General features: G+C 46.9%; 4 protein-coding genes across 4 annotated transcripts; 2 read left to right on the forward strand and 2 right to left on the reverse strand.

The window, feature by feature from the left end:
* Positions 1 to 443: 443 nt before the first annotated feature.
* DFJ58DRAFT_914520 (uncharacterized protein) lies at positions 444 to 3,928 on the forward strand (the record flags this gene model as incomplete). Its single annotated transcript, XM_041395392.1, has 12 exons — positions 444 to 523; positions 610 to 735; positions 796 to 1,070; positions 1,250 to 1,393; positions 1,484 to 1,494; positions 1,687 to 1,896; positions 1,955 to 2,137; positions 2,186 to 2,439; positions 2,496 to 2,731; positions 2,782 to 3,121; positions 3,231 to 3,788; positions 3,836 to 3,928. 12 exons carry the CDS (start codon positions 444 to 446, stop codon positions 3,846 to 3,848), a joined length of 2,430 nt encoding a protein of 809 aa, XP_041243047.1. The 3' UTR covers positions 3,849 to 3,928.
* A 1,844-nt stretch (positions 3,929 to 5,772) lies between these two features.
* Positions 5,773 to 6,372, reverse strand: DFJ58DRAFT_623116 (interferon-inducible GTPase-domain-containing protein; the record flags this gene model as incomplete). The annotated part of the gene is made up of 1 exon (XM_041381061.1): positions 5,773 to 6,372. A coding segment is annotated over one exon (600 nt), but the record flags the coding sequence as incomplete, so codon positions are not given.
* Positions 6,373 to 9,016: 2,644 nt separating this feature from the next.
* On the forward strand, positions 9,017 to 10,016 carry DFJ58DRAFT_792424 (uncharacterized protein; the record flags this gene model as incomplete). The annotated part of the gene is made up of 3 exons (XM_041390353.1): positions 9,017 to 9,385; positions 9,453 to 9,578; positions 9,637 to 10,016. Coding segments are annotated over exons 2-3 (494 nt in total), but the record flags the coding sequence as incomplete, so codon positions are not given.
* A 652-nt stretch (positions 10,017 to 10,668) lies between these two features.
* DFJ58DRAFT_684875 (interferon-inducible GTPase-domain-containing protein) lies at positions 10,669 to 12,580 on the reverse strand. The gene is made up of 3 exons (XM_041383286.1): positions 12,499 to 12,580; positions 12,305 to 12,390; positions 10,669 to 12,243 (listed from the first exon to the last, which is right to left on the reverse strand). Exon 3 carries the CDS (start codon positions 12,153 to 12,155, stop codon positions 11,091 to 11,093), a length of 1,065 nt encoding a protein of 354 aa, XP_041243050.1. The 5' UTR covers positions 12,156 to 12,243; positions 12,305 to 12,390; positions 12,499 to 12,580; the 3' UTR covers positions 10,669 to 11,090.
* Positions 12,581 to 13,811: the final 1,231 nt, after the last annotated feature.

Below are 13,811 nucleotides of genomic sequence, written 5' to 3' on the forward strand. Positions count from 1 at the left end.
AGGCCGAAGCCCTTCGGATCCGATACTACTTGAGTACGGTCTTAACAGCAAGGAACAACAAAATAAGTAGCTAGAATGTGTGCAGTATTGTACACACAGTTTGAATACAAGCGCTTCAGGACAAAATCCCTGACGACATGAGATGTATTGATGATCCCCACATAATTTGTAGGGTTTTCATCCGACCGAAGTGGGTTTTTGTCTGATCAATTTCATTGGAGCATTCAAGTTACTAGTACATTGAATCATCCAGCCATAATACAATGAGACCATGTTTGCGAAGTAGATACATTCTATATAAACACCAACTAAGACCCTTGCATGAAGGGACTTAACATTCATGTAGTAGCTATGAATGCACAAGTTATCGTCCAACCACACTCCAAAAGCAATCTGTACTTCTTTTCAACCAAAAGATCCTCAACCTCCCAACCAACACCATCATGGCACGTCCTCCCATTTACAAGACAGATCAGGCCAAACTAGAGGCATCTCGTGAAAGACGCAGACATCACTATGCAAAGTAAGTTATTATACATTTTATGGCCTTGCTAGTTCCTGACCAAGTAAATAAAAGAAACAGGGACAGTATACTGCAAAGGCGGCGAGAGCTTCACATCATCAAGCCGTCACAGGAGATATTGGAAATTCAAAAGCTCTTGCCAAGGCCTTGGGCTATGAAGATGATGCTACTGCATCCGAGACGGAGGCAGACGATGATGAGAATGACCAACTGTATGTGTCGACATCATATTTTATAAATAGATGAAATGAAGTGTAATCAATGACCCACAGATTCAATCTCCCAGAGTGCCTCCTTGCTATCAAAAACATCAAGGACAAGATGCTGGCATTAGTCCCAGAACCCTGCACATTTACGGAGGGTGTCCTCCTTCAGTATGTCAAAAGCCTTCCGGATGATGGGAATGGCAAGGGTGACACCTCGATCATCAACACTCCAAAACTTAAGGTTGAAGCCTTACTCCGCCGTGCAATTCCTGCGCAGGACCAGATCACAAATTTCTGTGGAGTGTCAGCTGCTGAGTCTCGTGCCGCTGAATCAGTCTCATGTTACTTAAACACCGTGCTTGGTTATCTGGAGGACATTCAGTATTTTTTGAACATTGAAGGGATTTCCAAGTTGACAATTGCGCAATCAATGGGAGAATTGATGTACCAGAAGGGCATCCATCTCTAAATTTATGTATTTCTTGATTCATTTGGTTCATACTTGTAATGCAGAATACAGTTTGCTGTTTGTTCACGCGAGATATCCGTGCTGCCCTTAACGCACTTGAGGATCTTCATACAGATGCCTGTGCTGTCGAGGATGATGTACTCCAACAGGAGGGAGTGGGAGGCACATTGGAAGAGGCTCGTCAGGCTAGCAAAAGTGTCCACCAGGTTGTTAGCTTTCAGTGATCAAGTACTTAGATACACAATATCTAGCATTTGAATTCGAGATCAATGTCATATTTTTTAGTTAGATTGAAGGTCAGTTGGCTTTGTCATGCAAGAACGCAAACACCGCACAACCTTCTGAAATAAAAAAATCTTTCTCATCCTATCCTTACGCACCGAAAGTTTATACCAACCCGCTAAAAAGTACGCAACATATTAATAAAATATCTCCAAGAGTGCCGCTAACCTCATTTCAGATGGCTCCTCGACGATGGGCATCACCAGAGGAGGAGGAATTTGGTGTACACGTTCTACGAGCAGTATCAACAGTGTCAAGCAAGGAGGGACTACAGTACCTTCTGGAAGCCCTTTTATGAGGCTTGGGGTGCCAAATTTCCTGAGCGGCTTGTTGTCTTTCCCAATATTCCTTTAGATGAAGATCTAAATGAGGAACAAAAGCAAATTGTTAGTAAAGTGTACGAAGAGCGGAAGCTGGTATGTACATCAGATACTTGCCTGCCGTCACCATATACTGACACGTTCCCGGCATTAGCAACTCATGCACAAGCTTTGTAATGACTGGGGTTCATCAAAGGCATCACGCAAAGCAAAGAATAACGGAGAAAAAACTTGCACAAGCTTGATCGCCAGTATCACAGCCCCACAGAGAGCCCATGCTTTGCAATCCCACGAAGCCTATTCTAAGCTGTATTTTGCGACCCGCGTGAAGCCCGCTGTAGATGCTGAGATGTAATGTCTTCAACATGTTGCAAATCTGGCAAAGTTAGGTAACGGAATGGACGAGAGGGGGGGAAAGGATATCGATGACACCACTGCTGACGATCCAACGAGTACCTCCATGGAGAAAGGTCAGCTTCCCAAGAGGATTGCTGTCATAAAGCGAGTAACACGGGAATTATACAATCGCGAGACCCCAGAAGTCAAAGCTGAAGTGGCGGCATATATCGAGCAGCTCAACAAGAAGAAAAGTCAGGACTCGGAGGCTGCGAAGATGGGGGAAGATATAGATCATCAAGTGTAACTCACCTTCCTTGAATGTCGATAACTTGACGGCAGCTGACTTTCATGTGCAGGACCATTGATTGGCTTGTCGACATCCTGGCAGAGTTCTTTCAAGAGCTTGAGCGACTCACAGGGTGGTCCTTCTCTGTCCTCATGGGTGGGCCCACACCTGCATTAGGAGGAAAGATCAATGTCAGCAGCTTCCATGTTGGACGTACCGAGATGGGGAACCTCTTTTCAGAAGCATATCCTCACTTCAATAGCATGATAATGAAACCTTGGGTAGAGTTTGTTAATCGCGCACATTGTAAGCGTGAAACTAACTTACCTCGCATATAAAACTGATGTTCTTCACAGCAACTGCTGCGGCAAAAGGACTTCGGAAAGATGGTGGCGTAGAGTCGATGAATGACACCAAGACTGTCGGCATTGAATCAATTGATCTCAGTCACATGGTTATGAATCACCATGTGACAAATACATTGGAGCAGAATCCCGCAATGTCCAACTCATCCAACTTGGACACCGCCGCCCTTCTTCCACCCCTTGATGAGTCAGACGAACTCAATATTCTCGCTGATGCCTTCTTAGCATCGCCCGAATATTCCCAACATCAAGCTTCAGCTTCATCTTCCAATACATATTCCTCCATCAATCCATATTATGATTTTTCTTGGATGCCGCTAGCATTGCAGCCGTCAGCAGAAAACCTCTGAACAGGGCAAGACATACGCACCTGGGCTCTTTCTACCCCAGCCTTCGCCTCAGACATGCCCTTCTACACTTCCATTCATGTGTGCTCCTAGTCAGACTATGGCACTCCTGCAAAGCTTGCCAGGAGTCCCTCCTTCACAGATCCCTGCGCAAAGCCCACCTGCCGCTCTTGCACAGAGTTCACCTCCACCGTCAACCATAAATTCCATAGGTCCCTCCATAGTCAGCATCCCTGTGCAGAGTTCACCTGTTGTTCCTCCGCAGGTCTCCATGGATGCTCATGAGACGAGTCAGATGATGGCACTCCCACAAAGCTTGCCAGGGATCCCTCCTTCGCAAATCCCTGCCCAGAGTTCACCTGCTGCTCCTGCCCAGAGTTCGCCTCCCCTGTCAACCATGAACTCTACAAGTCCCTCCGCAGTCAGCATCTTGATGCCGCTGCCTGTTGATCAATCTGTGGACTCGCCTGATGCAAGTCTTAGTGTCCCTCCTCCCCACACTTCCAAACGACGCAGACACCACGATAGCAACAAGAGCGAAATCTCTGATGCTCTGGTCACTGGCCGCTCTAAGCGGGTCCACGTGGGATCAAAGCGCAATGATATTGCGAATACCATCGGGCAACACACTACTAAGTCGGCTACCCAAAGGTGAGCCTTGTTTTGTTACAGAATCTGATCACTGACATGTTTAACAGGAAAAGGGCCTGACCTGACTAGATAGTTGTTGCGTACAATGTATTCAATATGTAGCTTGTTTCAATGAATATCATTTCTTGTCGTGCACATAACATTTTGAGACCTCAAAACAAAAGGTTCAACACCAGCAACTGCGCATGAAGACTTAAGTTTCATGATACCAGGTGTGATGTATTAGCTATGATTGTGGTAGCAAGGTGATACATCACACCTCGGTACTTGAAAAAATGCTATGTACGCTGGGGTGTATGATTGCAGTAGCGAAGTGTGATACATCACACCTCGCTACTTGAAAAAAAAACTGCCAAGTACACTAGTACTGGAATGACATCATTGCGGTACCGAGGTGGGATACATCACACCTTGGTACTTGAAAAAAAAAATGCCATGTACGCTGGAGTAATACATCAGCGTGTCTGCAGCGCTGAGGATCCTCATTGATGTATCAGCGAATATTAGCTACTACTTACTCATGTGTTTTATACTAGTGATGTATCAGCCCTACTGAACAGACTAATGCTGATACATCACTTGTCAGCTGTACCTACTGGGAGGATCTGTGCTGATGCGGCTGGTACCTGATGGGAGGATCTGCGCTGATGTATCACTCCGCCCACAAGCCCAGACCACTCACAACATTCGAGTAATGTATCACTCTTATCAGTACCTACTGGGAGGATCCGCCCTGATGTATTACTCCTACAGCCTATCAAGCCCAGACCACTCACAATGTTTATGTATCACCGTTTTATGACAATTGTCACGTATTTGATGTATTATTCTGACAGTATCGACTGATTCAAGTTCATCGCCAGCACAGGAAGATTCAAGCCAGTCTTCGGAGATGTAACACCCCCCCAACATCAGGAAATTCACACATTCCTTATTTTGCCCTTAAACAGACTTATTCACACTTAACCACCTTGTTGAAAGTGGATCTACTTGTCCGAAATTTCAACTTGAATGTATTAAGAAAAAAAATGTTGAGATGTATTAATGGACATGTTTTATTATGTTTCACATTAAAAAATACAAGATATGCCAGGTGAATGATGTGAGAGAGAGAAAACAAGTTTTGAAATAAGTGAGATAAGCTGATTAAGGACGTTAAGGAATGTGTGAATTTACTGATGAAGAGAAAAACAAGAAAAGAAACTAAAACGAACCATGTCTTCCCCCCCGCTGTAACCAATATCTTCTCACCTTAAGCTGGTGTTATCGTCCGCGCCTCGGCCAGGACCATTGTACAAGACCCACCATACATGAAAACGCATATAAGTAGATAGATTAGTAACTGCATGTATTGTCTAACATAGGGCTACGCTCCAACAGACAATAAACAAGGATCCCAAAAACAAAAAAAAATTCAATAGATTAGTGCATACTCGATCACGCAGGACATGATGTGCAGTGCTCGCAGAACAAGTTAATGTGATATCATGTGCAACTACGTCTACAGATTGGGGGGGGGGGGGAGGTGTGCGGTCTGATGAGAAACTAAATAAAGATCAAAAACCAACAAAGATCAAAAGGAATCGGGATAACACGCTGCATGATGGACAATCGAGCGAGACGATCTGAACTAATTTTGAACAACCCCATGCAGATGCCTATGCACACATTCTGCAACATCATTTTGAAGCTGCCCCTCGTCAATTGCCATGGGGGAAGGCACATTATTCCACATCGCATGTACAGCGTCCTGGCAAACAATGTAAACTCCCTTAGGAGAGATATTGTTGCTCTCAAGGTTCGTTTGCACATTCTGGTACGTTTTGTTGACGAACTCCCTCCGGGTTTCAGCTTGATTTGCTGGAAACGAGAACGTGTCTTGTCGTCAGCACTACAAGGGTCGAACCCTCGTGGCATCTTGCCCAACGCCATGTTGTTGATGTGCTGGTCTGACTTCGAACGAACAATGAACACCTCAATGTTGGTGAAACTGCTCACAGGCCCGGAGAATGGCGAGGTCGGAGTCCAAGAAACGATTGTCGATTAGCACAATGATGCAATCGAAGATGTAGAGGCCTAAATTATTGAAGTACTGCCAGTCAGGCACATTCTGAGTGCCCGCACCGGGAACGTCGTACCAAAAGATCTGGGAGCCTGGGCGTGGATCAGTGTATCTCGTGACCGCATCGGTAGTTTCGACAACCTCCACAGGAGCAGCGATGGGGTCATTGTTGGACAGGCCCCGGACGGCATTAATAAAGGATGACTTTCCGCCTCCAGAAGAGCCAACGACCGCGAGGTGGAAGAAGCCCGGGCTGTAACGATACTCGGCCCTCACCCGAGCAATATCCGCCTCTGACGGAAGGCACTCGGGGCGAACTCCTTCAAACCACCGACGCTCTGTCGCGAGCCTTGCTTCCTCTGCTCTCCGAAGAGCTTCTGCAGCTTCAGCTGCCGCTCGTTCGGATTCTCGCTGACGATCTTCCACCGTTCTTCTTACTCTTTTTTCTTCTTCAACATCGAGCCTTGCCCTATTTAGTGATTTTGACATTTTGTCTCGCTCCTCGGTTGCCTCCCAACGTTTGTATGCCAAGAAACCTATAGGAAGGAGTGAAACCGCGACGGGTGCTGCAACAGCGGCAGTACCCAGGCCAGGAATAGCACCTAGTAGGCCTGCGATAGTACCTAGTATGCCTGTAATAGCACCTAGTAGGCTTGTAATAGTACCTAGTAGGCCTGTAATAGCACCTAGGCCTGTAATAACACCTCGGCCAGGGGGCATGCTGCACCAACAAAAGAGAGGGGGAGGATTGACGCTGAGAAGGGCTGTGCGCTAACGTGTTCTCCGTCTACGTGCGGTGTGACCTACTAGTAGTAGACCAAGATTAGCTAACTATGGAATGCGAAGCTTGAAGGTTCGCTCACCTTGATGAATTGTAGTATTGTGGAAACAGTGACAATTCGCCGAGAACTCTGCAGGGAGGGTAAACGAGTCGGACACGAGTAGCAAGGGGGTTCTTATAGTACTTGTGGAGACGAACACGAGGCCAGCACGAATCGGACCTAACGCCAGAAGCTTCCATTAATGTCGTCGGCAAGCTGTACAGTTATCCCATAGCTTCTAATGTGTACTCAGTTTCGACGCATCTTGGCCCATCCCAATAACCGTCGGACGCATGGTAGGTCACGGTAGATAACAAAGCCCTGTCTCAGCTTGTCGGTACGTCGAATGACATTGATTATCACTCATGACTGACAGATGTCTCTATATTTAGCCTTCTTCAGGCCATCAAAACGTGTCTGCGAGTACATGCGAACTTTTAGCTTACCATGTCTACCATCACCGCTAATACCCGTCAATATCGAGCATTGCTCCTTAAGTCTCTAGCGTCTGTCTAAAATCAGCAGATAAACGTAGCCTCGTGAGTAGTGAGTTTGACATATTGTCGTTGCTTCAGAGCTTGACTCATTTTTCATGATCGTCTTCTCGCCAAATACGGGGATTCTTCACTTTGACATGCTATGCATGGCTTATCAGTTGACATGTATTCGCGTGTGGCATTAATATTGCCCTCTTTGACCTGCTATTAATTCGAGGTATTTCATAACCGCATACCACGCACTCATACAATAGATTAATGCATACCTGATTACGCAGGACATGATGCACAGTGCCCGCAGAACAAGTTATGAGCAAATTATGTTATGCGAGGATAGCCTTGGAACGTATCCCAGCAAATGACGCAGTCATAGGTATATCGTCCCATACTGTCGTCACATCCAGAGGTCTGTCGCAATGTTAATGCTGTTTCATGCTATCCTGCGAATTGGTGTATGCGCGCAACGAAGTGTCTGTGTTCCGTGCCGAGGATCCAGTGCTCAGTATTGTGCGTGTCGCCTCTAGACACTGGAAGGGACCATTCAAACCTGTCAGACAAGGCAGTAAAATAACATTTTTCGAGGCGATTCGTCTCTGAACTATACAATTTCAAATAAGAGGAGCAGCGATTGTGATGCGCAGTGTGTGGTTGACGCGGTCTACCCTAGGCCCACATGGAAGTGACGTGCAACGTGTTAGTACTAACTGATTGCTGCCGGAGAGAACGAGAAGGACACCTGGCAGGTCCATTGACGAACGTATTAGCCATAAATGATGCTGCCTGAAGGAGTGTCATGGTCTTCATCGATGCTTCATCACATATTCAGCCATTGTCAGAGCTAGGAGCATCAGCTGCAATGTTGCGCTGCAAATCTACGCGTGAGATTTCGCAGATAGCGATAAAAATGAAGCTACCGCGCCTGTTCACCCTTTGCACACGGAAACATCGACTATGGGAGGCGGTGTATCCTGCACAAAAAGGCCGCTGGGTTAATAGGCGATATATGCGTGGTTGGAAGGCGATGGGTGCAGTGACAGAGAATAGGTGGGCGGCGCTAGCGTACGCTGAGACTGAAATACATATGCGATGTGATAATTGCAGGAGAAGACACACTCACATTCCCGCGGGCACCTGAATACGTCTGAGTTGCGGCCTGTGTCAAGGGAGAGGGGTTAAGATGTAGCAGAGAACTATATAGGATAATCATTGAGTCAATTGCCGGGAGGAACAAGATAAAGACACGTACATCTAGAGGATCGCGTGGTTGATTGCGTGAACAGAAAGGACTGGGTTTGTGCGAGGTGATAAGTGCAGAAGTTTGCGCAGGTGGGGAATGACAATAAACGCTGCGGGTCTATTGTAGGCAGATGTCTTGGGGGCATAGGGCAAAGGATAGTGTGAAAGGGAGCATCGCTATGTTAGACTACAATGATCATTCTTTCATCAGTAGAGAATTAATGGGCGACATACTTCAAGTATGTAAATGCCCGAGTGTTCGGTCGATCTTCAAGCGAATATTAGTGCCCAGAAGATGTATAATGGATAGACACACCTGGTGAGGTTCGCTTACCGCGCAGGCCTGTTGAACCGGAGCAAGGATTTGGTTGTGGAGTCTGGGGCTGCAACTTGCAAGTGAATGTAGCAAAGGATGACGTGTAAACTCGAGTCTCAACGTTGATTTTGAAGAACCGAAATTTCCACTGAAGACACTTTATGTAAAGGGCTGCTCAAGTCAAGCTCAAGTTGTGCTCAAGCCATATTTCTGAAAGTGCAATGTGCATAGGATGTTGCGGTTTAACGTTTACCGGCGGAAGCTAATTAGTAGGAGTTCCCGGATTGACCCGGTGACCTCAGGTGGGCGCTTCATTTGACCACCAACCAATTAATGTGATTTCTAGATCTATTCTCATTCGAAATCTCCTTCAACTCTGTCCTGGAGCATCGCTCTCAATATCTCATCCAACCAGCAGGCATATGTCACGGTGCACACCTTGAATAGAATGAGTACATGTTCTCGCTTTCTACCGTACCTAGCTATAATTACCAGCCGCATTGTGCCAGTGTCCATGTCCCAACCGTGACATGTGTACTAGCACAATTCCAGGAGCCATCAAGATTTATAAAATAACCTAACGACTGTCTTAATCCTTTTATTCAATGGGTCTGCATACAGATGACTAGTAATACCTGTTGGAGTGGTTGACTTTTGACGATGAGGTGAGTCGATTTCTGGCAACTGATGCCAGTGCCCAGCCGTTGATGTCTACCCAGCTCCCTCCTCTAGCCGCCTTCCCTCATGCCAACGCCCATTGACCCATGTTCTTATCGCCTCGCGCCCAAAACTGACTCACAAACAGGCAGGATCAAATTCTCGTTGCCTTTCGGAGCTTCTTACGAAGCTCAGCCTCAGGTGCGTCTTTCATCATTGGATTCCACGTTCGCTCATTACCTCGCTGGAATCCTAGCAGATCACTTCCTATGACTACGCCACCGTTCAGTATTTTGCATCCACACCAAGCTCCGCAATCGCAACCATTTTTCCCCGCACGAACTTAAGCAACCGGTATCCTTCATCTCAGGAGCCGTGCAGCGAGCACGTTCCTTCATATGTAGCCCCGCCATACACCCTACATGCATCTTTGTCTGAAGACGAGATTCAGACGGCGGTTTCTTTGCTGCGAAAAAAATCTGTGGCTGTGGACTTAGCTTCGAGACTTTATGATCACACGAGCGCTGCTCGTTTTGCGCACCACCGGTTGCATTTGCCTTGCATCACATTCCCTGTCACAGAAGTCAGCCTGAGGCCCAGTCGAGACCAGGACACATGTGTATGCAGTCAAGTCAGACGATGGGGCTCTGGCATGGAGATAATTAATATGTAGAGTCATTTATCATAGACTGACAATGAATATTTATAGATCTAGTCCTACAGTGGGCTCCCAATCGTCGATTTTGAGAACGGCTTCGATAAAAAGGTGAGCAAGGTTGGACTCGGCGTCGTAAGGACGGTTCAAAACGTTCAACGTTCAAGAGTCTCCTAAGTCGTGGTAGTTATATGCCAACTGATTGTTTATGTTTGTTTACGCGTCTCTAATTTGCTTGGGCCTTCCTTTGACCGTTTGACGCGATGGTGCTGGATTTGCAGAGGGTACAACTATTGTGTTTTCTGGATTTCGTGGATACTCAGGTACCTGCACAGTCTGTGAGCTGTGGACGGACGACATGGGAGTATAAATGTGCAGAATGTCGTCAGGCTCCTCACTGCTAAGCCTTCTACAATTCAATGGTGAGCAGTCCGAATCTTCCCCTCTCTTTTCACCGCTGACAAGTTGTCCAGCCTGAATCTACCGCATCTCCGCACGTGAGCTTGCACCTTCCTCCTGACTTCTCATCCTTTGGAGATGTTTGCGTTGAGTCGGATGCCACCAACAACACCGCCGACTCAAAAGACGATCACACCCACTGCTTTCAGTGACGATTCCCTTACAGAAGAACAAATACTTGATTCAGCTCCAAACGAGATCCGTCGCCTAAACCGTTTGCGTTTAAAGGTGAAGCGCCCGCCCATTTCCCAAGAATGAGTCGAGTGTCCAGTACAGTGCCATGCTTACATATAGATTGTCTGACTTCTTCACGGAACCTGGGCAACATGAGTTTTGCCTTTATTCACATACGATAGTGAGTGGATTGGACACCGGGGGGTAGCACGCCGCTACGATATGGTACATATAGTAGACAGGAGTATGAATCAGTCAAAAACACGTTCGGAGAATGTGATATCATGTACGTAGATCTACAGATTGAGAGAGAGGTGTACGGTCTGACGAGAAAATACATAAACAATAACTAAAAGGAATTGGGATAACGCGCTGCGTAATAGACCATCGAGCTATGTAGACAATCTGACCAATTCTAGAACATCCTAATACAGACGCCTACGCACACATTCTGCAATATCATTTTTCAGCTCTTCTTCGTCAATTGCCATGGGAGAAGACGAGTTATTCCATACCGCACGCATAGCGTCCTTGCAAACAATGTAAACTTTCTTAGGAGAGATATTGTTCCTCTTAAGATTCATTTGCAAATTCTGATGCGTTTGGTCGATAAACTTCCTCTGGGTTTCAGATTTAATTTGTTGGAAACGAGAACGTGTCTCGTTGACAACATTCAAAGGGTCGAACCCGCATGGCATCCTGTCTGACGCCATGTTGTTGATATGCTGATCTGACTTGGAGCGAACAATGAACACCTCAATGTTGGTGAACTGCTCACAGGCCCGGAGAATGGCGAGGTCGGAGTCCAAGAAACGATTGTCGATCAGCACAATGATGCAGTCGAAGATGTAGAGGCCCAAGTTATTGAAGTACTGCCAGTCAGGCATATTCGGAGTGCCCGCACCGGGAATGTCATACCAAAAGATCTGGGAGTCTGGGCGTGGATCAGTGTATCTCGTGATCGCATTGGTAGTTTCGACAATCCCCGTACGAGCGGCGATGGGGTCATTGTTGGACAGGCCCCGGACGGCGTTAATAAAGGATGACTTTCCACCTCCAGAAGAGCCAACGACAGCGAGGTGGAGGAAACCTGGGCTGTAGCGATACTTGGTCTTCATCCGAATAATATCCTCCTCCAATGGGCGGCACTCAGAGCGAACGCCTTCAAACCACCAACGCTCTATCGCGAACCTCGCTTCCTCTGCTCTCCGGAGAGCCTCTGGAGTTTCAGCTGCCGCCTGTTCAAATCCTTCCTGACGCCTCTGTGCGTTTTCTGCTGTTCTTTTTGCAGCACAATTGGCTCTTTTTTCTTCTTCCACTTCGCGCTTCGCCGTATTTACTGATTCTGGCATCTCGGCTAGCTCAATTTTTAACTGGAGATTGTGTCTCGCAGCTGTAAAGAGGAGTGTAGCGGGGAGGCATCCTCGAGCAACAGCACCTAGGCTGGTAGTAAAACTTGGGCGTGGAACTGGACCAGCATCATTGAACATGTTGCACCAACGAAAGACTCGGGGGGATTGACACTGAAAAGGGTTGTGTGCTAACGTGTTCTTCGTCTTCGTGCGGTGCGACCCACTACTATTAGTAGACCAACATTAACTGACTATGGCCTGCGGACTCAGCTTGAAGCTTCGCTCACCTCGATGAATCAGTGCAGTTCTGTGGATACAGCGATGAGGAGAGGCTCTGGAGGGTGAATGATTCAGACACAAGAACTTGAAGCGACTCCGAGTCAGTGAGGTCTTATCATAGTACTACTTAAAGGGACAAACACGAGGCCAGCACGAATCAGACAGGCACTAGGAAAGTGCTGCGCCAACGGGTCCGACTCACCCCCACGCTGTCACCTTTCTTTGTAGACTCGCGACCAGCCCCTCTGAGATCTATGAGGCAAGCCGTCGATATCGGAGGTGTCTGCACCGAGGCTATACTGTCATATTTATTAATACAAATCCAGGGATTGTAGAACACAGGGTATGCATACTTACGTGGGATCCCCGAACCCACAGAGTATGCATACACGCTGCGAATCTTTACAGGAAGTTGACAGGAAGCTTCGCTAAGCTTTCAATTGACTTGATGGTTATTTTTACTACTGAGGATAATTATAGAAACATCCTTGCTTCTGCTTTTTCGGTACCTGCCCCAATTCTTAAGTTGACAAGTCAAGTCCCACCGTGCCTTAGAGCCGACCGGGTGAGGCTCCATTTGGGTACCGTGCGCGCTTACTCCGCCTTATCATCGTCACACAACACAGTGGGATATGTCATACAAGCGCGGGGGGGCAGGCACGAATCTTTCAGCGCGGAGAAGAGATCTAAGATCGAACAAAGGTACATTAGAAATCTCCGATGCATGGCCAGGGTTGGCCCGCGGGGTGTGGCAGTGTGTACCGTGCCACAGATGCATACCAGGTAAAACTTTACAAATACCTTTGCAGGATCTTTGGGATCTGCCCGGGTAATTTGTGTTCGATCAAGCTTGCAAAATATCTCTCGTAGCTACAACATCCAAGAAAATTTTATTCTACTTGTACAATACATCATCTATAGGCACTCTGTACATGCTTGGATTTTTTCAGTGCCGGCTGATCATGGCGTTGAAGTGCTATGAACATTTTGCGTATTAGGTACCCTTTGCAGATTGGTGGGAAAGCGAGTTCCCAGATTCAATATAGGCGCTTCATTTGACCACCCACCATTCTGAACCAACGACTGTGATTTCTAGATCTATTCTCATTCGAAATCTCCTTCAATTCTGTGCTGGAGCATCGCCCTCGATATCTCATCCAACCAGCAGGCATTATCCCCTTGAATAGTATGAGTACATGTTCTCGCTTGCTACCGTACCTGGCTACCAGCCGCATTGTGCCAGTACCCATGTCCCAACCGTGACATGTGTACTAGCACAATTCCAGGAGCTATTAGGATTTATAAAACAACCTACTGTTTTAATCCTTTTATCCAACGGGTCTGCGTACGGATGACTAGTACCTGTTGGAGTGGTTGGCTTTTTGAATTGACCGTCGTCCTCGAATCTCGATCGCGCACTCATCAAATCCGATACCTCCTACATCTCATACCAACTCACTCACCCTATCTACGATGCGCACCATTGACGCTGACCACTTTATCTGCCGGATAAAG

This window comes from Suillus subalutaceus, assembly GCF_016647625.1.
Source record: "Suillus subalutaceus strain FC151 chromosome Unknown DFJ58scaffold_65, whole genome shotgun sequence".
NCBI lineage: Eukaryota > Fungi > Basidiomycota > Agaricomycetes > Boletales > Suillaceae > Suillus > Suillus subalutaceus.

What these genes read in the sequence shown, in the direction of transcription:
- DFJ58DRAFT_684875 (XM_041383286.1), bottom strand. Translation starts at nt 12,155, where the DNA reads ATGTTCAATGATGCTGGTCCAGTTCCACGCCCAAGTTTTACTACCAGC.